This window comes from Telopea speciosissima, chromosome 1 (genome assembly GCF_018873765.1).
Source record: "Telopea speciosissima isolate NSW1024214 ecotype Mountain lineage chromosome 1, Tspe_v1, whole genome shotgun sequence".
NCBI lineage: Eukaryota > Viridiplantae > Streptophyta > Magnoliopsida > Proteales > Proteaceae > Telopea > Telopea speciosissima.
In genome coordinates, this window is record NC_057916.1 from 3,421,078 (window position 1) to 3,448,978 (window position 27,901).

Here is a 27,901-nt window from a genome sequence, read left to right on the forward strand (position 1 = left end):
TATTTTTAAAAGTTCTTTAAGTTAGTGATATAAGATGAAACTAATCTATCATTATGTCATTTTCAAAATGTGTCATTGTTATGCAAATATTTTTGAGTACACTGTACACATGTGAAATAACAATATTTGCCCTCATTGAAAAAATTTGTGTGTAGTTCTACAAAGACACAAAAAAAAAAAAAAAAAAAAAAAAAAAAAAGATTATTTGATACCTTAGGGATGTCAATAAGAAAATTCCAATAAAAAATAGAAAGCTATGAAGTATATTATATCCGCAAGTGGAAAAGAGGAAGGATATGCTATAGCCATATGTAATAAAATATGTTTTTTTTTCATTAAAAAGAGGAAGGTAATTTCTAAGTTATAAAACATTAAAACAAGTGTAAGGACAAATCTAATAAGCAAATTGAGGGTAAAATCGATATTCACTAAGAGAAAAAATTCTATGAGCAAGTGGCATGGAATACATCAACAGTCATTATCTATCTCTCTCTCTCTCTCTCTCTCTCTCTCTCTCTCTCTCTCTCTCCTCTTGACATTTTATCTTCTGAACTCTTGTATACAAGCCTTCTACCAAAAAAAAACCAAAAAACAAAAAACCTCTTGTATACAAGCCGCCATTCCTCTCTATTGCGTTTCTTACCTCCATTTGCTCAAATAACCCTCTTTCATTTATAAATTACTGAAAGAGAGATAGAGAGAAGAGGTCGAATTGGTCTACTTAATGGTTATGTCATTGAATCAAAGTGGTTGAATATGTTTGAATATTCTTAGATGACACTTGAGATTGTTGGAAGATTTAGGAAACTACCAATTATTAAAGGATGATGAAAGAAGTCAATGATGTCTCTCTTTGATGGTCTAACTAACTATGCTGGTGGTTTTAAAAGAGATCGGAATCAAAATCAATCGAAAGTGATTCCAATTAAATTTTGGTTCTATGCATATTGAATCCGATCAAGTTAGGTCAAATTAGGGTACATCCGACTAATTCAAGGATGATTTGACTTGGAATCTACGGATCAAATTGTAAAATTTGGTTGTGCCACATGGAAGAGAGACATGCCACTTTCAACTATTGGAGGAAGGGAATTTTAATCTTGAAGGTGTTCAATAATTTGTAATCTTGAAAGTTTTTTTAAGACCTTTTTTAGAATGTATAACAATTTTTATTTTCTATGGGAAATGGTTTCATGTCACATGTATGTTAATGACAATGACATATTTTAGTAATGACATAATGATAGACGATTTTTAAATTATTTTTAAAAATTATTTTATATCCATATTTTAAAGAACTTTTGAAAGTAAGATAAAAGGCAATCAAAACTAAGTGCTAATTTATATATGGGGTGCTGTTCTTTGTGTCGTAGCGCAGGCTGCACCCAGGCACATGGGGGTGGGCGCAATGAACACCCTACCCCCCTGCATAGGTTGCCCATGTGCCTGGGCGCAGCCTGCACTGCGGCATAGAGAACATTCTCCCTTTATATATACACATATAGAGGTGTTATTCAAACATTCCCATTAAATTATATGTGATTATACTATTATGGAAAATAGAACACTAACCAGTCGTGTGATTCCTATGCCAGACACAGGACCACTTGATTTTTCTTGAACAGACATCTATTAGGCCCCATGCTGGTACAGGCACTACTCGACCATACATTGATCTCTTGCCCATCTATTATACATAACTAAGCAATGCCAAGCCATGCTCAAACCGATGCCTCAGGTCTTGTCCGGCACAGACTAACCCGGGTCTGAAATTCTCAACTCTGTCCAGACTGCATGCTGACAAACCAAACCCATGCCTTGCCAGTCTCAGATTTGCACGTGAGCGCTAAGTGGGGCGCGCTCGACTTAGGGCTAGAGATTCGCTAATCTCGAGGACTCCAAGGACCACAAGTTTGGCCCACACAAGAAAAGAAAAGAAAAGGAAAAAATAAAAAACCTAAAATCGAACAGAGGAAGAGAGGCAACTGGGAGCCACTGCGTAGTACGCACAGAGTAGATTGAAGGAGAGGGAGCCGTTCTTCCCAAACGAGAAAAATCCTAAGAAGGAGTAGGAGGAGAAAGAGATTGTTGAGGGATTATCTAATCTCTCCCGCCATAAAAGCTCCACTTATTCCTTGGAACCAGTCGAAAGCTCGAATCCATCCATGATAAGAAAAGGAAAAGAAGGGAAATTTTTTTGCTTAATAATCTGATAAACGGTCTCTCCGCAGCAATTACCGCCAAAGCTTCTTAAGGTATGTTTCTTTTGAGCTTGATATCGATCTCATCCTTTCCGAAATCTCTTCGATATTTATGTTCAATTAGGTTTGGTTTGGCTTTCGGTTTCAGTTTCTCTTCGTCGTTTACGTGTCTCTCTCTGAAGCTTTTGAACTTCTGCCGTTTTATTGGCGAAGCACATACTTCTCATTTGAATAGAAAAACTGCCCCCCCCCCCTCCTTTCAGTCTCCCTGTGTTTTTCCAGCCCTTCAATTAAAAATAAGTTATTTGATTAAACTCTCAATTCGAGAACCTTGTTTTCGCTGCTTACCTTGAATTAAAGTTTTTATTTTTATTTTTTGTTTTTAAATGTTTGGTTTCATGTTCTACATTGCTGATTTGGAGCTTCTGAGGATTCCGTCATGGTTTTTTTTTGGTTTGGGGGGGGGGGGTGTGTTGTGTTGTTGGGTAACTGTTGGGGTGGGATGAGGATTGTAGTCGACGTCCACCGAGTGTGTGAATGGACTTTGTTTATATTTTTCATCTGCAAATCGAGCACTTTCCTTGTAATGCATTCAAGATAATTCGACAGCATAAATCGTGAAAATTATTAGTTTTCATTGTGTTTAAGGTATGATGAGCTTGACTTTTCTTCTGTTCCAACACGATATGCTAATGTTCCGAAAAAATGCAGTTTTCTGCTAGCAACCAATGTTTGATTTGGGTTTTGTCCAAAATTTCAGATATTCAAGTTTACTGATGGGATCAAAGGCAGCAGTATCCTAGATTTGTTTTGAGTTGGGAATAACACGTTACAATGTACTCAAGGAGATTCAAGTGTAAGAATCATAAATGGAATTATATGTTTCAACCATCCAATTGTTTGAATAAGCCAAACCAGCGGCAGTTCTCACATTACGGATATTGTCACCAGACAGCTCTACCTGGATCCCGAAACCACCCTTACCTAAGTAGTATGCTCCCCAAACTGCCTGTAAATCCACTCCCATTGTCAGGTTTATCTAGCCGAAGTAATTATATTGGGTGGCATGGGACGTTTGATACTCGTTTAACGTGTATAGCATTGAGGTTCTATAGTTCTAAAGGTGATGGACGGAATGCAAGTGAGGATAAACATATACCGGTAAAAGATTCTAACTTTGAAAAGGGGAAGACCCGGCGGGAGAAGGTCAAGACAGATGGGAGGCACAGTGATGAGCATGCCCGGCTTGGGGTGCAAGATCAGAAGGAGTGGCTAAACAATGAGAAATTGTCCATTGAGAGTAAAAAGAAGGAGTCTCCATTTATTTCTAGACGGGAAAAGTTCAAAAATGAGTTTTTGCGGAGGGTGGTTCCATGGGATAAAATTACAGTTTCGTGGGATACATTTCCATATTATATTCAGTATGTATTTGCACTTCACTTCACTTCTTCTTCAAATTATCCTTTATGTTTTACATCTGAGCCTTGTTGCTTTGTCCATCCAATATAATTGCATTCTTTGTGGCAGTGAACACACCAAAAACCTGTTAGTGGAATGTGCAGCTTCCCATTTGAAACATAGGAAGTTTGCTGTGTCTTATGGTTCTCGCTTGGACTCTTCAAGTGGGAGAATATTGCTTCAGAGTATCCCAGGTTGCCCCTAACAATACCATTCTGTTCAGTGTTATTTTCCCCATTTTATATTGAGAACACTGGCTGATTTAAAGTTGAATCATGAACTTTCCCTACAGGAACCGAGCTTTATCGAGAAAGACTAGTTAGGGCACTTGCACAGGATTTACAAGTCCCCCTGCTGGTTCTTGACTGCAGTGTTCTTGCACCTTATGTAAGCTTTGTTATGGCTTTTAAGATTTTTTTTTGGAATTCTTATGCATTTCTTCTGCTTATTGTTGGTCATGAAGAATATATGACAATTGGTATCTATTGTAAATTCGGTGCAGGATTTTGGTGAAGACTGTGGCTCAGAAAATGAGTCAGATGATGATAATGCTGAACTGGGTGAAGAGTGTTCATCGGAGTCAGAGGAGGATGAACATGATGCAAGCAATGAAGAAGGATGGGCTAGTAGCAGTGAGGTGAAATCAGATAATAGCGATGATGATGAGGTTGATGTGCAATCACCTGTTGAAGTCCTTAGGAAGTTTTTACCACATGGTTTTGAAGGCGTTGAAAAGGTAATGATAGGCAGTTGAAACGGCGCTCTCTTGCAAAATATTTACTTTATATTTATGGATGTACAATTTTCATGAAACTAGTAGTTTGCCAGCAAATCATGTGATTAATTGGCCTACTGCAAAAAAGACATCTGCATTGATGCTGTATTCTTGTGCAATGCACTGCATGAGACAGCATCTTTAGACAAAACGTTGGCTATTTTATTTTGGACCTGTTAGGTTGACCAAATAAAACACCAAACTGAAACAAAAATCTCATTTCCTTGAAAAGAATTTGAAATGTGAACATAGATCTGTGCTGTTACCTATCAATTAGAAGAAGAGGAGGGGGGGATCTCTATTGTTATCAACAATATCTTCGAGTCTCCAGGTTGTTGGTGGTGGGGAATGCCGGACAAAAATTTTGCATCCACACCGTGGAACTTGCAATACAGGTTTGATAAAAAACATACAGTGGGGTTTAGGGTTACCTCAAAACCCACAATTGCAGGTTCTCTGAGGATTGCAGCACTTGAACTGGCTACTATGCACGAGCGACAAAGATCAACACAGCGGAGATGTTCTTCCTGAATTAGGGTTTCACAAACCCTATCTCTCAAACCTAAAGAGAGGAGAGAGAGGGAGAGAGACTGCCACGATTTTTTGGGATTCTAAAACCCTAAAATTGTTGGCTAATAGTGATGTAGCGCGCCTCTCTCTTTCTCTCCTCCCTAACTACGTATTTATAGATTGCCATCTAATAGTCTCCCATACTGAGTGTGCCAGCTAGGTGGTGTGACCCTTTAGGGTGTCCCACAAAGGTTGCACAAGGTGAGTCTAACTCATCTACAATAATTAGTATTATTTACTCAGTAAATAGCACTAATTATCAACAAGTGCAACAACAGTTAGAAATAATTTGTAAACCCTTGAGTGATAGAAAATGTTACATTTAAGTCCCTCCACTTTAACAATATCGCATAACAGATTTTCCAGTATGGGTATACAACCATCGAAAGCCATAGTCCGTCAAAATAGCCAATACAAAGAATTCTACCATTGATTGGACATAAAACATTTTTGAAATATAATTATTTAATAATAATATTTAAATGCGTTTGTAAACAATTTACAAAACTGCCACGAAGCTTGGATTTTGTCCTATCATTGTCTGTAAATCTCTCAGGATATTCTCTCTTATCAGGAAGTGGATTCCTTGTTGAGTATCTCATCCACACACAGATACACATCATGAATCTGGCCTACCGATATATAGCCAGTGTAGGCATCAACTATTGGCACACCAAGACACACAAATTTACCTACACCGATAGGGACCTCTCATGTATGAGGACAAAAACAACCGTCAAAGAGCTTTGTTGCATAAACAATTGATGGTGATCCATACAAGATTCTCATAATGATCATGCCAAACACTCATACAATATGAATGCTCACGTCTATGTTCTTGAATCACATTCCGAGAAATATACAACGTGACAATCTATGAACAGTATGCCCAATACAATTCTTAGTTGTTGATACTTGAAGGTATGACCTTAGGGCAACACATCACACATAAAATGATAATGCAAATTAACATTCTTATTTCGGGTTTAATGGACACATATATTTTTACACGTGTCCTTCATCTGTTGAAGCCTCCAATCATTCTTGCTGGAGAGATGCTAGTTAGGAAGAAAGAAATGCCTAGGCCAAAAAGCACAAGACTTAGTCTCATTGCCTGCAGGGACACATATATCCAACATAGGTCCCTTCAAGGTAATGAACTGCTCCAACCGAAGCATTTTGTGAGTCTTCCTCCATGATCTGTTGCCAATTTTAGTACGGTGAGAGATTTTAAGTATAGGGAAGTGGTTGCTCTCTTTGCTCCATTTTCTGGATAATTTGTTCCGGAGAGAGCTAGAAGAAAAAGGTAAACTTTTTAGGATGCTGCTTCCCCTTTTCTTTAACGCTTGAGTCTAGATCGCTGCCTACTAGGTGCTTCCAAAACCAAACCTATTGAAATCTAGCTTCCACAGACCTTTCTCAGGGATTTTTCCTTACTAGCTTAAATTCTTCTTACAACTCAAGCCTTACTGCAACTAAATGGGGTTGGATACATAGATCTTTCTTCTATGATCAACTCTATTCGAAACCAAACCTTATGCGTGTCATGTCTTTCCTCACCACTTCTCCTAGAGTCATTTTAGGCCTAACCCTGGCTCTTTTAGCTCCTTCAATCTGAATCAAATTGCCCCTCTGTATTGGATCATTCGAAGGCCTTCGTTGAACATGTCTATGCCACCTCTAGTTTGTTCATTACTTATTTTATCTTTTTATGTTTCGCCATTCATCCATCTCGACATCTTTATTTTAGCTACGCTAAGTTTGTTTATATGATGTTTCTTTACTGTTCAACTTTCAGCTCCATACATTATTGTTTGTCGAATAATTGAATCATAAAATTTTTCCTTTGTGTTTTATAGGAATCCTTCGATCATATAACACTTTGGACTCTTCCTTCCACTTCATCCTCCCTATTCTAATTCGTTGCAATATCATCCTCTATTTTTCCTTTGTTAGTTATGATTGAACCTAGGTACCCAAAATTTTCACTTCACACATCTTCCTATCATCAATTTTCACCACCCCATATTCAGTCCTATTGTTACTTAACTTACACACCACATACACTGTTTTTGTTTCATTGATCTTAAAACCTTTTGATTCCAAGGTTCGTCTCCGTAATTCCAACTTCGCATTTATCCCTGCTTTCGTTTCATCCACCAAAACAATGTCATCAGCAAAAAGCATACATCAGTGGACCTGATCTTTAATGTCCTTAGTCGGCTCACCTATAATTAGCACAAACAAATATGGGCTTAGAGCTGATCCTTGATATAATTCAATAGTAATTGGGAATTCAGTACTCTACCACCCAAAAGTTCTTGCACTAGTCACTACACCATTATACATATATTTAACCATGTCCACATATGTACTCGAAAACTTTTCTTTTTAACACTTGCCAAATTAACTTTTTATTGACTCTCTTATAAGCTTTTTCTAAGTTAATAAAGACCATATTGAGATCCTTCTTACATTCTCTTAAGTCTTTCCATTAGTCTCCTAAGAATATAAATAGCTTATATTCTTCTTAAGACCTATTTTTGCAAACAGTCTTGAGTCAAATAGGACCCATATGAAAATATTATTGAGTCAAATAGGAAACATATGTAAAGCTTTGGATCTTGGATCATCAATGATGGAGATGCACCTACCAATCTTGAATTTTGTGTTGACTAAATGTAACTTACATGGTGATGTAGTCCTAGGTAGGAGTAATCCCACTTGGAGCCAGGGGAATAGGGCTACCTAACAAGGCTGGCCGATTGGGACAGCTTAGGCTAAATAGGGCAGAAATTAGGGTTAGGGTTAACTAATGGTAATGGGGTTTATAGGGTTTTAATATGCAGGTTTTAAAGGTCTTAATGAACTAGGTTAGGTTAGGTTTGAATAAGTTTTTAAAATTTCAGAAATCTAGGTTTAGGGTTTCGGGTTTTGGGAATGAAGGGGATGATTGGATATAGGGTTTTTAAGGGGAATTAGGTCAAGGGGTTCTGTCCGAGAGTCACTGGTATGGAAAGGGTGGTTTGGTTGAAGTTTGGTGTGGTTTGGATGGTTGGTTAGGTCTAGGCAGACTTTAGAGGTTTTAGGTCTTAATGGGGAAGAGGGGGATTAGGGTTTAGCTGTTGGAATGGGGGCAGAGATGGCAGTCGAGTGGAGGATCTGCTGTGAGGGGGTTGTGGTCAGATTTTGGATGAAAATTAATGAAGGATGAAGGCTGGACTGGTTTAAGAATAATTAGGGTTTATAAGAATTAATTGGGAGAGTGTAGGTCTAGGTTAGAAGGTGAGAAACAGCAAGGTAGTTGTAAGAAAAATAAATAACTTACTTGTTTTGCAGGGGATCTGAAAACAGCAAGTAGAATCAGCTTGTAGAAGAAAAAAGACCTCCCGATCTACAAGATGCAAGGAGTCGCCGGAGTCCACCAGCCCTCACCCTTGATATGACTCACAAGGGAACCTTGATATTACTCACAAGGCAATTCTCAGAAAAGAGAAGCAGCAGCAGTCGTGGACAGCAGCAAAACATGATTTTTTTTAAACATAACTTGGTGGGGGAGCCTCTCCCACGGTTTGTATTTAAAAAAGAGGCCAAAGGCCTTATTCCTAAGTCTATTACAAATCAAATCTCTCACTTAAATCGTGGAGAGGTGGACCAATTTAAAAATAACTTAAAAACTTAAAAGAAAAAGACTTATCTACCCCTAATGATTTAAGAACAACTTAAACTACTTAAAATAAAAGAAGATTCCCTACTAGCCAATAGGATATAAGATCCTCTTAGCCAATAGGATCACTTCACTTAAATTAGACCAACTGAACCAATTGGATGCAACCAATTTAAACCGGTTCAATTAAGAACACCAAATAAAAACTAAGTATAGAAATAACTAAACTAAGGCTCCTACTAAAACCCTAGGCTTAGGGTGGCTTCTTCAATTCGAGGAGACTAAGATCTACATCACATGGCCTAGGTCAGAGGTTGGAATTTTTATTCCTTTTAGTGAATACTCTCTAGAGAACAAGAGAGAGTGAATGTTCAGCAATTGCATCTCTTTTCACTATGGGGCGAGAGATACATATGAAAGTAGGGTATACTGTTGTACCATCAAATCCTTTTGAAACAAAAGAAGCGAAAATTGTCTTTAGTGTTTTGATGTATTGAACTCTTAAGTTTGTTCTCTCCAAAATACCCTGAATTACCCATCATTTTAGTAATTTAAATAACTAGTGAAATTTGATTGACAATGTTATCCTGGGTTCATATGTTTTGTAGGGAGATATTGGAGAAGCAGAAAGTGATGGATCAGAGAAGTCGGATGCTGCTGAGTCTCCAGAGCAATCAAAACGGTTATTGAAAAAAGGTATCTTGTCTCTCTCCTTGCAATTACTATGTTTAAATGTCATTCTCTATTGTAGTTACTTCAAGTTAAATGATTGTTAAGCTATGTTGCTTAAATCATGTTGCATGTGTTTCCTTGATTGGTCGTCAAAGTAAGCATTCCTTGACAGGCCTAATATTTTCTACTTAGCAGCCTAATTGGTCCACATCACAATTAGTTGGGATAGTTCCTCATTCAGTCCTGTCCTGATCCCACAATTTTTGTGGCCTATAAAACAATGGGGCCGATAATAGTCTTGCTGAGTCCACCGTTTGTGTCCTGGAACAATATTAGTTGTTGTCTATTTACTTTTCTGCTGTTTGTGGAGATTATGGTATTGACTTATTTCCCAGCAATGTGACCTGGAAAACTAACGTTCCTTCTGAAAATAGAGGTAAAACCACCAATGAAAAAAAACAAGAAAGAGGGAAAAAGGAGGGGACTAAACTGGACAACCTCAACATTCAAAAATCAAAAGAAGCTGCCCCAGCCCTGCAAAAGTCTTAAATCCTAAAAAAAAAACTATCACCAACCCCAATCCCCCCCCCCCACCCCCCCTGAAAAAAAAAAACTTTCGCGTAGTCTTAAATCTGGGGCCAATATTCCTACGTAGTCCTGTCTGGTTGAGGGCTGTCTTGCAGTGTGTTCGAGCAGACTTGATTTTTGGGTTTCTTTTCTTCTTTGTATGGTCTAAGTGTGTTTAATTAAGAGACTTGGGACAGAATAAATAGGTCTCAATGCTATCAACGAGGATCTCAAACAATGAATTGCGGGGATTCAGTAGTATGTAATAGAAGACAGAATCAGAGATCAGACTTGTAGCAATAAGGGAAAGCAGAATAGCAAGTTACCTGAACAAGAATACTAGAAAGAATAAAAGAGAAGACATATCTGTAGCAAGGTACTTAATTACAGAATATAGAAAAGGTGACTGACCTGCAACAGTGAAAAACTGCTGAGTTATCTGCCAACAGTACCTGTAACAGTAGCAAGACACAGAGAACAGGTTATGAAATGGAAGAATTAGAGGGGGGAAAAGGGAGATTGACGGGAGAAAGAGAAGATAGAAAAAAGGAGAGAATTTAGGAGGCAGCATGTTGTCGCAAGGGTGGGGGAGAGAATTAGATTGAAATGTAATGTAGATTGTGGACCAGTCACAAGTGATAACCAGTCCACAACAGGATCGCAAACTTTAGGTCCAGCAACAGTAAACACTTTGATCGGTTCTCAGATTTGCAGGAAATTTTAAGAAATTGAAGATGGGAAGAAGATACTCAAGATTGGGTAGTCTCTCTCAGATCGGCCTGTCACCATACTCTCTCATGGAGCAAAGCACAAAGCTATGTGTTTTTTTTCTTTCTCGATCTCATTAATCAAATTCGTATACAAGGCTGTGTAGCCCCTTACAAACTTATATAGAATACTCAAAAATAGACTCAAAACACTAAAACGTAAAGAATAGGGATCAGCTACCCACATGGGGAGCAGTGGGACAGATTTGATCCCTCCATGGGGTGTGGGACCCACGCCCCATTAAAGGTTCAGATCTTCCCCCCTCGTCCCCAAGTGGGGAGCAGATCCGAACTCAAACGTAAAGGCCTAACCCAATCCTTAACTAGTAAGGTAACATAAACTGACTCAAAACAGGACTCTAACTAAAGTAATGAAGTAAATCCCGCTTTCCTACTTTCTATGCCTATTTTAGGCCCGTTACAAAGAAAAACATGGGATCAAAGGCTCAACACATACATAACCCAACCCAAGGCTTACTTCCAATAAAATAGTCCCTTTACGGACTTATTTCCAATAAAATAGTCCCTTTACAGACCTTCTAGCACTAAGACTGACTTGTGATAGACATACTTTTACCTACGATCAGCAAAAAGCTACTGAATTTGAAAGACCAAATGTACAAGATTGCCCCCAATAATTAAAATAATTCCTAACAGAATATAGTTACCAGGAATGGGCCCTTGTATGGAACCTAAATTGAGCCCATCAGTTCTGCTTTCAGATTGGATTTCTATGGCCTTCAGATTGGGTTTCTTCAGATTGTGGAGAAATGTAATCTTTTTGAAACCCTAAAAGGGCCCTTGCTTCCTGAATTCATAGTTGTCAAGGCAGATTTTTGGGGGCCTAGGCGACTGTCACCTTAGTGGTATCGATCCAGGTTTGACCCTTATTTATGCCAAATATCATTTACATAAATGATTCTCATTTATTTAAGATGTTATTCATAAATAAGCAAATTCCCCTTATTTGAATCCAATAAAGATAGTTAAAAAATCAAATTCCAGAAGGACAAAAGTCAACCCTCCAGTTCAAGAACAAAAATTGGATTTTTCTCAAATCTAATAATTCCATAAATCTTTCTAATGTTGGGTTTTTTTTAAAAAAAAAATTAAACTCAAATAATCCTATAAATCTTAATATGATAAAACATTGCTAAAAGAACAAAAAGAGTGGTAAAATATTCATTTGTTTTGAGATTTAAAAAAATATTTTCATTTAGAGTGATTTTGACAACACTCGCGCACACCAAATAAGGTTTGATGGTAACATAATTCCTTCAATATAAATCGGATCTAAGCAATCTTGGATTTGTTGAAAAGCTGGTTTTGTGCTCTACCTAATACAAAAAGTCTCATGTAAAAGAAGATCATTTGACCAGTCAAGCTTCTTAGAGAACAAAAACATTTCTCTAAATCGAGAGCAATTTAATTACTTATAGGTGAGATCATATTTTCTAAGAACAATCAAACCAAATGTGAGGCTAGGTATACCATTACCAGGATAATGACCAATTCCAAGAACAATATAAACCAAATGTATGTTTTGATTGTTTCAAATTTCCAATAGCTTGCTTATTCAGTTCTGCTGTCTTGTAGTTCTATTGTTGATTTTTTATAACTTGATGTGGCTTAATATTGATTTTTGATGACTTGATGTGGCTTAATGTTGATTTTTGATGACTTGATATAGCTTAATATAGATTTTTGATGACTTGATGTGGCTTAATGTTGATTTTTTGATGACTGATGTGGCTTAATGTTGATTTTTGATGATATAAGGTATAAATTATAGCATACTAAATAATGTTAGAAAAGAGGGGAAATAAAAAATAACACTTAGGCGCCTTGGTCGCCTAAGCGCTTAGGCCCCCTCCACCACCTTGGTTTGCCTTGCCGCCTTGACAACTATGCCTGAATTTGTATATACCCTAATATGGACCCTAAATTGAGCCCATGAGAGCCTATATCTTATTTTGGCGATCAACATTCCTGGCAGGTTTCTAGAATTGATTGTTCTTCTTGCATTTTGTAGTGTCTCACCTGCTTTTTCAAAGGGGAGAAGGAGACTATAAATAATAGATAGTTTCTTATGACTACCCGGTCAACAGAGTTTCTGTGAAAACTTGATGAGTTTGAGGAGAAACACGATCTACTTTTGCTAGCATCCAGTTTCTTTTAAGTTTGACTGGGCCAATTCAATGTGATTTCAAATAGTAGTTTGTTTAGAACAAGTAAAGATTGCCAATAATTTAATAGAATACGACTCAATGCAACTCAATTAAGCCTTTTCCTAACTAAATGGGCTGGACTACACTTAGCCTGTTTCACCATTCAACTCTGTTACCATTACATTGAGTATGATAAGATGATTACTTGAAGAGAAAATAAATCGAGCTTTTTTCAGACATCCTTTGCTAATGAGGAATCAGAAAATGTAATGTTTTGAAAATGCAAGCATGCCACTGGTAAAGAAAGGGTTACAATGAAGTGCAAAGGATACATTGAGAATTAATCACTTGATGGTCCATGTAAGTGATCCACATTGTTTTGAAGGTGGTATGGTCCTAAAATGGTAATGTATATATATTATCCTTGAAGTTGTGAGAGGAATTTTTTTTTATTTTTATCACTTTTCTTTTGTTTGAACCAGATTTTTTTTTGGATCTGGTAGGAACTTTTTGGTCTTGACTTTTAGAGTCATAATATCTATGTATGACTACTTTTGTCTTGTTCTAGGGGATCGGGTGAAATATGTCGGGCCTGCTGTATGTGTGGAAGCTGATAACAGGTTCTCATCAATTCTTTTCCATCATACAATATATATTTGTTATGGATGTCTTGTCTTTCAGTTTTAAGTGCTGCAGCCTTGAGACGTTTTTTCTTTTGCTTCTACACATACCTTCTCTCTCAACAACAACAAACTCAGCCTTATCCCAACTAAATGGGGTTGGCTACATGGATCCATTCAGAACAAATTAAGTAAAACAGAGATCCACACAAAGGGAAAGGAAAGTAAGAGGAATGAAGAATAAAAATGAAGAAATGAGATAAGAAAAGTGAGAAATGGAAAATAAAAAATGAAAAATGAATGATGAAAGAAGAAAGAGGATAGCCCAGGAAATCAGGAGAATCTCAGCTACATGGTGTCGACAACTTGGTTTTTGCCTTACAATAGGATCTATCTATGGTCATACTTGGCACAAGACCCTGACTATGCATGTCATTCTTCACATACCTCCTCTCTAACTTTCTCTAAATACTTGTGTGTGGGAATTATTCTGCTGCCTTGACCGGAACACTAGGGGTCATGCTGCTTGGGAAAGAGATTATTATGGTCACTGGTTGAAGTGCCCAATTGTTGTCCTCTTTTCCTTCTCATTTGATGATGAACAATCACAATTCCTCAAATGAAATCAGCATGACCAGGTACAAACATATATGAACAAACACTAAATCAACAAACATGAAAGCACTGCATCTACACATCTATTACATTGGCTCCTTTGCTGCAATGAGAAATGAGGCTCTACGTGAATTGATCCATCTAATTCACGCTCATGTGTGTTGCTCAATCTTGGGGCTGTATCTGGAAGATTTCAGTAATGGCTGCTAGGAACTAAGCTCTTCTTATGATGAAGTCCTAATTCATCCAACCCATGATATGGTTGAGTCACCAACTTGCAACTGATATGATCTGCATTCTTGTAGTCAATGCTATATCTCAATGTGGTACTCTCCGTTCTGTCTATATTGAACACTTCTCTTCCCCCATGGACTTGAATAGGCAACTTGGATATTACCATGATCTTGTAGTTCTCAACCTCTCTGTGTTCGCCAATGAACTGCCATCAAAGTTAAGATTTAACACTCCAGGAAGGAAATGGAATTCATTCAGTAATAATTGTGGAAGTGATTCGTTGCGAGTATGATAATCCTCCTACTCCTTTTTTGATTTCCTATGAAAATAGGGATGCCCCCAAGGATGTCAAAGGTTGATGCCCCTTGAGCTGCACTTATACCCGTACTGTCATTATTTTGTCGTTGATTGTTAAAAGAATCCCTAAAAATCATATTGTTCCTCTAGCACTACAAGCTTTAAACTCCTCATTATGCCGAAACTTTCCAAATTATATGTAAAGGGAAAGGTTTGGGAGGCTGGTCTATTTCCTCTTGGTTGCAGGGGTTTAATTTGTAATGAAAAGAGTGAATATTCGTGTCAAAGCAGGAGCCATAGGGGCCTTTTTCGATTAACAGATGGCCTCTAGTTGCTCTAAACTTGTTAGATTTCTTCTGTGATCTATATCTTGTTTCATCTTGCTTCCGTGTCAGTGCTACATAAAGAGCTATCAGCCTATCCTCCAACAATCAAGTAAACTGTAGGTTGACTCATTTTTAGGGATAAGTTTCCTCACCAAACATCTTCCCAAAAGTTGACCGTTGGACTGTCTCCAACCTCTTATACCTTGGAAAGTCTAGAAGCTTATGGATGTGCTTTTCCATGGGCCTGGTAACATCAAACATCACCCTATTTACTGTTCTTTTTCTCAGTTGTTTGTGCCATGATGCTTCAGGTTCCTTTGGGGAATTGTCTACTAGATACTGTGCTGTTTGAGTGGCTACTGGCCTTCTCTTATGCCTTATCTGTTTGAAGATTCATTTGATTGCATGGGATATCATGTTTGGTATCATGTCCTGGAGTTTCCTTTAATAGGAGCCAGAAATGAGAAGGAATTACTTCTTTCTGTGTTGGACCTCCATTTTTTATGGGTCAATTATACCTGTGACTTTATGTTGTGGTTCATGGTGACATTGTGTGAAGGAATTGCTTCTTCTTGTCTCTTGACGTTCATGCAATGATCAACCTCTTGATATGATAGTAGCAGTTTATTGAAGTCTGCTAGTTTGATGAAGATTTGATTAGATCAATTCACAGGTGAAGAGCTCACTTCTGAGATTGGAGGAAGAGATCTTGATCTAATTGCTAGATTTGGATAAAATATGATCTCAGATCTAATGGTCAGATTTTAAAGGAATAACAAGCAGATCTCAATAATTAATTCATAGGCAAGAAAATTAGAAATAAAGCACTATAGATAATTGATATTGATGAGGTGGAATGGAGGATGGAGAAACAGCAGTCATTGGTTTAGGAGAGAAAATAGGGTTTGAAATCAGGAATCGATTAAAGAAAGAGAGTCACTAAAAATTGTTTTCAACTACTCACTAACAGTTAGATCACCCTTGTTCTAAATTACAACTTGCCCCCCCCCCCTCTAAAGAACAGTTTTCTCTCCCTGCATGTTCAGCCTTTTCATATGTGAGTTGTGACTCACCCTTCTTCTAGCAAGAGAAGTAGGCTTTGCCTGATATCTCGAAAAGTCATGCATCTAGGTTCATCTAAGGAAATTGGCCTAATATTCTTTGCTACCTAATACAATGGGACCTACCTTCTTCCCTGACTTTGGAGCTATAAAAGACTAGTATCTTTCTTATCAGGAACAAAAAGAGATCTTTTTCTATATATATCATTGATTGGATGTGAGGATTTCCTCTCTTCCCAATTGCAAATACTAGATGCTAGAGGAAAGTTCCTCAGGTACAACATTTCATTCAATTCCATGTCCTCATGAGCGCTGGAAGCCTACAACTCTTTAACATGGACAATTTGGCCACATGCCATAGTCTTGATGAAATTCTAATGAAAATAAGCAACACCTTCTTCTTGGTTGACCTGCTCCCACCTTGAAAGCCACCTTGAGTCGCAGCTTGTTGCTGGTAGGAATCGGGTTTACCACCTGCGCGGGAGCAGTTAGTTGGACCGGGCTGAATCCGTTCGAGAATCCAGATTGAGAACCGGGTCCAATTTTGGGTCTTTGGTCTAGTAGCATATTAGTTTTATTTATTTACTTATTTGGATTTATCTTGTAATCTTTTACTTAGGCTAGAGTTCCATTCCATTTTTAGTTATAGAGTTTGATTCCATTATAGATTTAGATTGGGTTAGATAATTAGGAGTTGGAGTTAGATTTTATTTCTATTTCAGCATTAGACTACAATTAGGAAACTGCAATTTTGTTTTATAAATATGCTTGTAACCCATTTCATTGGGCATATTAGATGAGTGGAATAATGAATTGAGGTTGTGAGAGCCTGCGTGGCTGTGTTGTGTGAGCTTTCCCCCCCTCTTTCTCATCTGTTCTTCTCTTCCCTTCCTTGCGATAGCTCCCTCTTCTCCCTCCTTTCTTCTTGCTTGTTACTGTTACCTCTGTTACCTGCGCTGCTTCAGATGAGGTAGAGTTGATCGAACCTTTCATCTTCCTATCCATCAAGCCTGAGAATTGGAGGTTAATACCGTACTTGAGGGTCGATTAAAACCCTAGAGTGATCCCGCACCGTACCTAATCACTTGAACTAAACCTGCAGTCAAGCCAGCTTTGTGCATGTCTGCCAGATCTGGTTTCTGCAGGTTTCATTCAAGGGTATAGTTGTTGAACTCCTTGAATGCTTGCTAGAGTTCATAGGTTGGTGTCGTCTGAACTCTGAACCCAATTTTGACCTGCAACTATCGCCATCTCCAACTTCAGAAATCTAATACTTTTATTAATACTTGCTGGTTGGGAATTCTCATGGCTTAGACCAACTCAGAGGGTGTGGGTCATCCTAAATCTGTAGTGCCAGATTCGTGGAATTTGATTTCAAGGGCTGTAATCGATTTCCCCTTTTCTGTTTCTATCGTAACTCTCTTGGTCGAGAGGTTGAAGAAGATGCTTCTTCTTCTTTTGGTATTACACCCAAAATTCTGTTTCTCCACAAGTACCCCTTCTTTCTTGTTTTGAGCTTGTCCCTTGTCTGCCCCTGATCTATAAATATAAACCTCTGTGTGTCCTTTATTCTATTTAACTACCAAATTGCTCCTTGAATAATCTACGTTGTTACAAATCTGCCATTCCTTGTAAATTGGGTATTTGTGAATTGAGTGGGCCATAAGCGAACCCAATAGGGTCTTGTGACCTGGGTTCCACATCACCATTCACCATGGATTGACTAGTATGTTGCTGCACAATGGCGCAGTGGGGCAAAAAGGAAAACCCTTCCCCAAATGAGAAAAAGAGCTCAACGATGCTAGAGATCCCCCTCAATTAACCAAAAACATGAGAATAGTCCCGTCCGACACCCTTCACCCTAACATGAGGCCAGACGGTGAAGCCAGTTTCCTCTAGTAACCCATGGACTGGGTTTCTTAATTGGACTTTTCCCCCCTCCATAGTTGTCATGGCGACTAGGCGTGCAGGAGATGACTATGTAATATAGCAATGATAGTTTTATATAATTATTTTTGTATGCAACATATAAGCCATAATGCAATATGTTTAATTATGCTAGTAATGTTCTAATATACAAACCAACTTATTACAAACAAAGCGTAGGATATAATATAAGCATATTCTTTTGAGGAAAAAAACAATAAACATAAATCAACATAAATTCATGAAGTGTCAGCAAGGCGTGCTGTCGCCTTGGTTATAAGGAACAAAACAATAAACATAAATCAACATAAATTCGTGAAGTTTCAGCAAGGCATGCTGTCGCCTTGGAACCAAGAAAGAGCCTGGACGCCTAGGTGACGCTTTGACAACTAAGTTTCCCTCTCTTTGCGGAAAGGGAAATTGGGATGGGGGTGGTAGTGGCAGGATTTAGTCCAGGACTTGGGAATGATAATCCAAAGACTTTCTCAGCCAAACCAGCCAGGTCCTAAATCTGGTTTGTTCACACCCGAACTAACACTGCAAGACCCATTTGATTCAGGTTCAAGGCTGGATTTGATGGAGAGATGGACTGCACACCATGAGCTTGAGCCTATGCCCAAGATTTACAGGTTGGAGAAGATTGTAGAAGAGATGGACCTCTCACCAAGCTGTAAGGGTTCTCATGTTGGCCCCTGAAACAGGAGAAATAGAGAACATGTCATACTCAGAATTGAAATAGTTATTTATCCAATATTAGATAAGAGGACACGGGTTTGAAATTCCTCTTTCCTCACATATAGCTGGGCACCTCATTTTTTGCTCAATTTCAGACGAGCTCTTGTGGATTTCATCTCCTACATCTGAAGATGAAGCTCGATAGGGCCTCTTTATACCAGACCAAAATTCTGACACAGTCAAGCATCTCTCAGTATGAATTCTGATCCTCTGTCTGATGTAAGTGCTTCTCTCAAATATACTCAATGGCTTCAGAAAGTGCATAGGACCAAGCTTGCAACATGATGTCGGGGAGTTGAATCCATATGAGCTGTATGCATCCATCTCTCTTATCAGAGTGAAAAAAGGAGAGCAGAAATCCAGACTGGGGCTCTAATCTCTATTTCATTGGTCCTACTTTCCAAAATGGTAGATATTTAGAGTCTGCTTTGAACCAAAAAATATGAGAAAGAGACCAGTTTCTGATATCCTCTTTCCGATGGAAGTGCCTCACTCAAATGTACTCAATGGCTTTGGAAACTGCATCGGACCAAGCCTGCAACATGATGTTGGGGACTTGCATCCATTTGAACTGTATGACATCCATCTCTCTTATCAGAGTGAAAAAAGGAGAGTAGAGATACAGACTGGGGGCCTCTATTTCATTGGTCCTACTTTCCAAAATGGTAGATGTTTAGAGTCTGTTTCGAACAAAAAAATACTGAGAAAGAGACCAGTTTCTGATATCCTCACAACTAGTTGGTGTCTGATACTCCAGTCCAACACCACAAGGGTTGTAATGTTCCATGCCTACAAATTGCAACTGGCAGCTGGTCCATGACGCATTTCCAGAGGGGGAGGAAGACTCCTTAATGCCCTCTGGTTCCAATTTGAGGATGTTACACCTGCAGAACAATCTAGAGTAAGAATTCCTCTTCACGTATGTTCTCTACCAATGGTTACCCATACCTTTGCAACTTGCCATTCCAAGTTGTAAAGAAAAACGTGTAAAGGAATTTTTGGCTACCAAAACATCACTCCCCTGATTTGGATTACCACAATGAACACATAGGAAGACAAAGTTGTGAGCACTCTTTGGTTCCATACTTCCATTACATGCATATTTGTCAAGGCGTCACCTAGGCGGGTTCCTTGCGTCTGGACCCCCTCCAACACATTGGGTTGCCTAGATGCCGTGACAACTATTACATAAGTAACCTGTTACTCATATGCTGTTTTGTTACCTGTTGTAGATGTTTAGTAGAGTCAGTCAGACTTTTCTAGTCATTCTATTTTGTCCCTATGTAGGGATCGAGCCCTTCTCCAGGGAGTCCGTTGCCCAGGGAGTGCCCAATGAGGCATCCAATGGCTGGGCTGATTGGGCGCACGCCGGGATGTGTGCGTTGGATGCTCACTGGGCACTCCCTGGGAGATGGGAGTTGCTGGAGAGGAGCCCGATGCATATAGGAGTCAGTGCTTTGATTTGATTTGATTATGCAGACATCTTGAAATAGAACACATGGTGAAATAGATTTATTGTGATGTTGCTCTATGTGCAATCTGGATTTATGTTTTTAAAAAAAAATAAAAAATAGGACTGGTTTTAAAAATATATTGTTGATGTCACATGGGTTTTCCAAGATTTTTAGCCAATTTGTTAAGAGGAGGTAGTTGTCCCATACTCCCATTAGTTGGTTGGCTTCCATAGAGGGTCATTTCATAGGTGTATTTATTCGGATCCTTCTTAATCATTATCTCGTCACCGATGACCTATGACTTCGTCCAAACCTAACCATTAACATATATATTGCATCACAGGATCGTATTGGGGAAAATATCAACTTCTGATGGTCCAACAAATGCTTATACCATTATTCGTGGCAGGTGGGTTGGTAAGTCTTCGTGATATATAGAAGACAATTGTTAGGTTGAGTGTTGAATCACATTTTGCTCTTGACACTTTACAGTGTATTTGTTATATATGTTTTCATTTTGTCTGCAACAATCTGGAATGATTTTTTTGTTTTGTCAATAGTCAGTGCTAGTGAACCTATGATACTTGGGGATAGTTGAAGAGGTTGTATGTTCATCCATTCTCCAAGATCCTTGGATGAATTGCCAGTTATGCCCTTAGCAGTGTGTACATACTCATCTTGATGTGTATAAGAAATTATAGATGCTTATTATATAAATACTTTTCTGTCGGGAGGGGGGTTTAAATTCTGTTTGAACCAGGTGAAAAGGACTAATCTCATCTTCCTTAAGGTAGAGCTTTAGGGTTATGCACCTTATGAACGTAGTGTTGCTTGACCAATCACCACCTTTTACTATGTACAAGTATATATCATGGTCCATACACTTTCTTCTTCAGAACATTAAGAAATTGTGAACTTTATTATGGTTAGCTCTTCATGTAAAAATTGGGCTTCTTGAGAGAGGAAATAAGGTTGGATATATTTTAGGGAGCCCTAGTAAGTAGTAAAGATTATAGAATACCCTTTCTGTTGCCCCTACATTTCAATGTATTTTCTATGTACATAATCATCTCAAATGCGACAATCTACAAACATAATTAAGCTTTGTCATTCTTAATGAAGTAAAATGCTTGCCATTTTAATTTTTAAGACCAATTTTTCATTGTTGGCTCTGAATTGTATTCATGGTTGGTAAGTGATCCAAAATATCTCACTATATTGCTTCAAAAGAATTTAGGGCATCTTTTGATGCTAAACTAGGTTACTAGAATGACATAATCACATAAGTGATCTTTATTTCTGAAAAAAAAAAACTGTCGATAATTGGTAGAATTTATTATAGATAACATTTAAATGTTGCAAATAAGTGGTCAATACCCTTCACTAGGAGGAATGTTGGACCGATCTGCTGGTTAAAGGGGAATGTAAGGACGGCTTACGCTTGAATCTCTAGTTGGAGGGGCTTGAAGGTTATGCAGAGAGGTCTTATTAATTGTTATGCTGACATATTTTTAAAAGCATGTGCTCTTGTAGCATACTTTTAGCACTTCATCAATTTAAGGTTAAATTTTCTTGATGTGACAACATTGGATCAGAAAGATGTCAGTGTTCTGTGGATTTTGTCAGTGAAGGAATAAGTTACCCTTGTTTTCTGCTGGTCAGACTTGTCAAAGAGAAAATCAGTGGTCATATGGTTTGGGTTTGATTAGTTTTTCCTTATTGGATTTGGTGGTGGTGGTGGTGGTTGTGTCCTTTGGAGGAATTTTCACTTTCGGTAAAAGCATATTAATTATTCTGTGAAATTGTAGTCTTTGCTAACGTGTAACAACAAACAAGTAATGTTCTCTTCTCTAAAATAATCGCAGCAGTTTCATATCCACATATGTATATCACTTGTTTTTTTACACCAGTTGTATTTTGCATGCACTCTAGCTTACTAAAAACACTTCCGGTTTATCTTCCATTCTTATATGGACTATAGATTATTTGCAAACGTATTTTATATGAATTAAACCATGAGGACTTATTCACCTTTTGAATCTCCTGATGTCTTTGTGTTAAGATATCTTATATAATTAGTGAACACCAAGTCACCAACACACCTGGCAGTGGCCTTGTTACATAACTACTTAATTTTCCAGTTTATGATGTTCTATCAGTCACAGTAGATGTGTTAGTCCTATGTAACTTCATTTTAGATGTTACCGAGTTTTGAATCCATAGCAGTTGCAATTTATTAGTTTGCATAAATGGAAACTGTGATCAGGATAGATTCTGTGATGGACAACCCTTCAGTGAAAATATTATAAATGCCATTCTTACATACTCTGTCTTAGCAAGTACTGTAGAGCAAGTTATGATACAAATTCATACCTTTGGTATGCGAAACTTTAGATATATATACTTTTTCAATCTTGGCTTTGATTTTAAGCTTGGAAACACTAAGACCTTGGAATCATATAATTCATCTCTCAGATACATTCCTTCTACACCTTCTTTTTCAGATTTCAGATTTATAGAGGCTTCTTTTTATCTTATATGTTTTTTTTAAAAATTTTCAGATCATTCTTTGTCGAGTAAAATCTATACAGATTTCCTTTGGAAACTATTTACATTTCTGTAGTAGTCTTATTGTCTTCAGTATTTTTGAATAAGCCGTTTCTTCTGGATGTTAGCACTGTTTCATATGCTTGGTTTCTTAATTGTGATGTTTTCATCAGCAAATAAAACTTATGCAGGTCTTTGTCAAGTGGTCAGCGTGGGGAAGTGTATGAGGTGAATGGGGATCGAGTGGCAGTCATATTAGATAATACTGAAAACAAAACAGATGGGGATAAGGATGAGAAAAATACAGAACAAGCTGCACAACCTTCAATTTATTGGATACATGGTATGCTTCTTTTTCACATTTAGTTAGATTCCTATATTGCTGTTAAACACAGTTGTCAAGGAGTCGCCTAGGCTCCTGCCTTGGCGTCCAAGCGGTTTTTTTGGGATCTAGGCGACGCCTTAGTGCAAGTCACTGGTTTCATTTTTTTATTATTCTTTTATTCCATTCATAGTTGTTCAGGCGTCGCCTAGGCGTTCAGGCGTCTTGGTCGTTTTAATTTTGGACCTTGTCCAACGCCTTGGGTCCCTAGACTCCGTGACAGATATGATTCCACTTATTATGTTTCTATTGGTATTGAACCAAGTTTCACACTGATTTTTGCCATACATCATTTAAGTAAATGACTTCATTACTTAAGATATTATTCATAAATAAGCAAACACCTCCTAAATGAATCTAATAAAAATAGTTAAAAATTCAAATTCCAAAAGGCTAAAAAGTCAACTCCCTAGTTTAAGAATAAAACTGAATTTTCGGTTGTTAGTGCGATTTTCAAGTTTCAAATGTTAGGGTTTTTCTCAAATCTAAAAATTTCATAAATCCTATTGTGCATCGCTAAAAACCGAAAGAGCGGCAAAATAATCTTTTGTTTTGATGTCTAAAAATTTAATTCCATTCAGGGAGATTTTAAACAGCATTAACACACACCAAATAAGGTTTGACCGAAACATTATTCCTTCAATATAAATTTGATTTGTTGGAAAGTTGGTTTTGCGCTTTACCTAATACAGAAAGTCTCATGTAAAAATAAAATCATTTGACCAGTCAAACTTTTTAGAGAACAAGTTCTCAAAATTGAGAGCGGTTTAATTACTTATAGATATGATCTTATTTTCCAGTAACAATATAAACCAAATGTGAGACTAGGTATACCAGGACAATGATCCTTTCCAAGAACAATACAAGCCCTAAAGGGGCGGGCTAGGAGGCTGAAATTAAGAAGCACCAAGACTCCAAAAAGTAACAATGTGCCTGTGTGAGAGTCCTCGAGAGAACCAAGGCGAAGCAAGTGAAGCTTGGAACTGACATCAAAGAAGATGGCTTTCCAATTCTTGTCGAAAGAACGAGAGTTGGAGGTCCATCTTCTAAGATTTCTCTCTAGCCAAATTTGAGAGATAGCCGCCCAAAACATAAGTTTACTTGTCGAGTCATAGATAGAATTGCCTGAAAATGCATATCCACCCAAAGCCACTCTTGGGTGAAGGGTAAAGGTCTTCTACTACGGTGCTAGATGGAATAAAGGGCTTTTTTCCAGATAGTAGAGGTGAATGGGCAAGAGAAAAAGAGATGATTAATGTCCTCAATACCATCCCAGCAAAGGATACAGGCGGGGAAGACAGGAATATGCCGGTGAAGGAGAAAGGCTTGGGTGGGAAGGCAATTGTTCATGGTTCTCCAGACATTGAAGCTGTGGCGGGGGATGCAACCTTTGAACCATACAAGTTTATGCCATAGGATGGTGGGGGGCGTGGGTCTTAACAAAATCCCAAGCGGATCTAAAACTTAAGAGGCCATTGGAGGAGGGGTTCCAAATGATCTTGTCCCAGTGGGAGGAAGAGGGGGGGGGGGGGAGGGGGGAGAGAGGCCCAAACCGGGGAGGCACGAGGGAAAGGGGGAGGGGGGAGACCACATGTCGTTTGTTATAAAAGAAGACAGAGGGGAATGCTTGGGGATGCCAGAGGTCTAGACAGAGCGGGCTCCTAAATGATTTAAAAGGACACCAAAATGGTGCCAGTGATCTAGCCAGATGGAAATGGATGATCCATTAGCAATCTTGAAGGAGGTAGCTCTGAGGGCTAAAGGACGAAGGAGGGGGATTTTACGCCAAACCTAAGAGGTATCCGTAGGAAAGGGGACTGACCAGAGGGAGTCATTTTTTAGGAGGTAAGAGTAGACCCAATTGACCCAGATGGAGTCATGTTTGGAGGATATTTCCAAGATAAGCTTGAGGATGCCCGTGATGTTGAATCGCGGATCCTACGAATACCTAGACCTCCTTCAGATTTGGGAAGACAGATAGAAGCCTAGTTAACAGGGTGGGTGAATTTGGAGCATTCTTTACCTTTCCAAATGAAGGAACAAAAGAGGGATTCCATTGCTTTAATTGTGGATTTGGGGAGCCCATAGATACCACACTAGTAGATGTAGGAAGATTGGAGGATGGATCTAATTAATTCAACCCTACCAGCGAATGAGAGGAGTCTACCCTTCTATAGTTGGAGCCGTTTATGGATGAGGTCAAGCATAGGGGTACAATGATGACCAGCCAGCCTGGCAGGAATAAGAGGAAGGCTAAGATATTTGACTGGAAGGGAACCAAGAGAAAATCCCGTTGGGCGAAGGAGATGCTCCTTATCGGAATCTGGAACGCTGCCTGAGAGGAAGATATGGACCAAGGTTCTAAAACTTGGTCTCGACCAGGTCGAGTTTTCTGAGATCTCGGCGAGACAGTGCATTTTTTTTTTTTAATGTTTCGGAATTATGTTTCGATGGGCATATGGCCATATTTGGCTCCGAAACTTTAAGGTTAGCTTGTTTTAGGCTTAATAAACATATTTAAAGGTTCAAATTGAAAAAAAAAGCACTCAATTCTTAACTCCGAAGTCCCAACAATACAATACTATGACTCTATGAGTACTGAGGAGGTCAAGATTTCACCGAGATTTCTTGAAATATTCGAAATCTCGGTCGAGATTTGACATTTTTGTGTTTCGTATGCTATCTCGTCTCGACTAGCTCGAGTTTACCGAGATTTCCGAGATCTCGTCGAGATTTTGAACTATGATGTGGACTTCCAGAGATTGATCCTAAGACCAGAAAGGCTTTCGAAGAGATGAAGGGAGACTTAATGGATGAGATGGAAGTGGGGTCAGCCTTGGAAAAGATCATGAGGTCATCCGCAAAGGCAAGATGGGAGAGATTTAAAGCCTTGTATTTAGGAATTAGGGAGATGAGGAGTTGGGCAGTTTTGGATTGAATACTCCTAGAAAGGATCTCAAGAGTAAGGGAGAAGAGAAAAAGGGAGAGAGGACATCCTTGACGAATTCCCACTTTGGAGGGGAAGAACCTAACCAGGGAACCGTTACTGATGACCAAGAAGAAGGGGGAGGAGATGCAGGAGTGGATCCAACGAACAAAAGCAGGGGGAAGGACTTCTGAGACTTGGCATCACAGATAAAGTCCCAACGAATGGAATCAAAGGCTTTTTGGATATCGATTTTCATGAGGGCAGCGAGAGAATGAGATTTGCGATCGACGCCTCTAATAATTTTCGAGCAAAGGAGGATGTTATCAACTCTGCTAAGGAGGTGACCACTTGCTGAAGACGATTAGCAAGAATTTTGATGATGAATTCATAGAGGAGATTATAGAGGGAGATGGGTTTGAAGTTAGATAAGGACGAGGCTCCACTTTTTTGGGGATGAGACAAAGAAAGGTCTGATTGATCCGAGGGAGCTGACTAGGATTGAAGAAGAAACTACGGATGGCTTTGACGAGGTCATCTTTAATGATCTCCCAGCTAGCTAGGAAGATCCCCATACTAAAACCATCAAGGCTAGAGGTCCAATTAGACTTGTGAGAGAGGATCACTTTGAGGATCTCATCATCTGAAGGGATAGATTGGAGAAAGTCGAAGAGAGAAGGGCGGACAAATTTATTGATTAAGCCAGGGGGGAGAGGGAGGAAGAGGGAGGGGGAGATCTCATCTCATTGGGAGGAGAATTGAAGACTTGATGTGGCTTAATGTTGATTTTTATGACTTGATGCGACTTAATGTTGATTTTTGACGACTTGATGTGGCTTATTGTTGATTTTTTATGACTTGATGTGACTCAATGTTGATTTTGATGATTTGATATGGCTTAATGTTGATTTTTGATGAATTGATGTGGCTTAATGTTGATTTTTGATGATTTAAGGTATATATATATATATGTATATTGTAGCATACTAAATAATGTTAGAAAAGAGGGGAAATAAAAAATAACACTTGGGCGCCTAAGCGCTTAGGCACCCCTCCACCGCTTTGCGTGATGCAGATCCTAGCCTCCTCGAATTGAAGAAGCCACCCTAAGCCTAGGGTTTTAGTAGGAGCCTTAGTTTAGTTTATTTCTATACTTAGTTTTTATTTTGTGTTTTTAATTGAACCAGTTTAAATTGGTTGCATCCAATTGGTTCAATTGGTCTAATTTAAGTGAAGTGATCCTATTGGCTAAGAGGCTCTTATATCCTATTGGCTAGTAGGGAATCTTCTTTTATTTAAGTTGTTTTAAGTTGTCTTAAGTCATTGGGGATAGATAAGTCTTTTTCTTTTAAGTTTTTAAGTTATTTTTAAATTGGTCCACCTCTCCACGATTTAAGTGAGAGATTTGATTTGTAATAGATTTAGGAATAAGGCCTTTGGCCTCTTATTTAATAAGGAATCGTGGGAGAGGCTCCCCCACCTATTATGCTTTAAAAAATCGTTTCTTTATGCTGCTGCCATGAATGCTGCTGCTTGCTCTTTGAGAGTGTTCCTTGTGGGTAATATCAAGGAGCCCTTGTGAGTCATATCAAGGGTGAGGGCTGGTGGACTCCGGCGACTCCTTGCATCTTGTAGATCGGGAGGTCCTTTTTCTTCTTCAAGCTGATTCTACTTGCTGTTTTCAGATCCCCTGCAAAACAAGTAAGTTATTTATTTTTCCTGCAACTACCTTGCTGTTTCTCACCTTCTAACCTAGACCTACACTCTCCCAATCAATTCTCATATACCCTAATTATTCTTAAACCAGTCCAGCCCTCATCCTTCATTAATTTTCATCCAAAATCTGACCACAACCCCCTCACAGCAGACCCTCCACTCGACTGCCATCCCAGCCCCAACTTACAACTCAAAACCCTAATCCCCTTCCTTCTCT

The 27,901-nt window shown here is 38.6% G+C and overlaps 1 protein-coding gene across 2 annotated transcripts in view; it reads left to right on the forward strand.

Moving 5' to 3' along the window:
* The first annotated feature begins 2,013 nt into the window (after positions 1 to 2,013).
* The window catches only part of LOC122665308, a 49,594-nt gene continuing 23,706 nt past the window's right edge, over positions 2,014 to 27,901 (forward strand). The window contains exons 1-9 of one of the 2 annotated variants that reach the window (XM_043861427.1): positions 2,014 to 2,255; positions 2,962 to 3,622; positions 3,729 to 3,853; positions 3,952 to 4,046; positions 4,162 to 4,395; positions 9,280 to 9,367; positions 13,414 to 13,465; positions 20,457 to 20,522; positions 22,852 to 23,003. In XM_043861427.1, coding sequence (XP_043717362.1) covers positions 3,036 to 3,622; positions 3,729 to 3,853; positions 3,952 to 4,046; positions 4,162 to 4,395; positions 9,280 to 9,367; positions 13,414 to 13,465; positions 20,457 to 20,522; positions 22,852 to 23,003 — 1,399 coding nt within the window. In that variant the 5' untranslated portion in view covers positions 2,014 to 2,255; positions 2,962 to 3,035. The remainder of the gene's footprint in view (positions 2,256 to 2,961; positions 3,623 to 3,728; positions 3,854 to 3,951; positions 4,047 to 4,161; positions 4,396 to 9,279; positions 9,368 to 13,413; positions 13,466 to 20,456; positions 20,523 to 22,851; positions 23,004 to 27,901) is intronic. The other variant, XM_043861432.1, reaches the window with a different exon arrangement.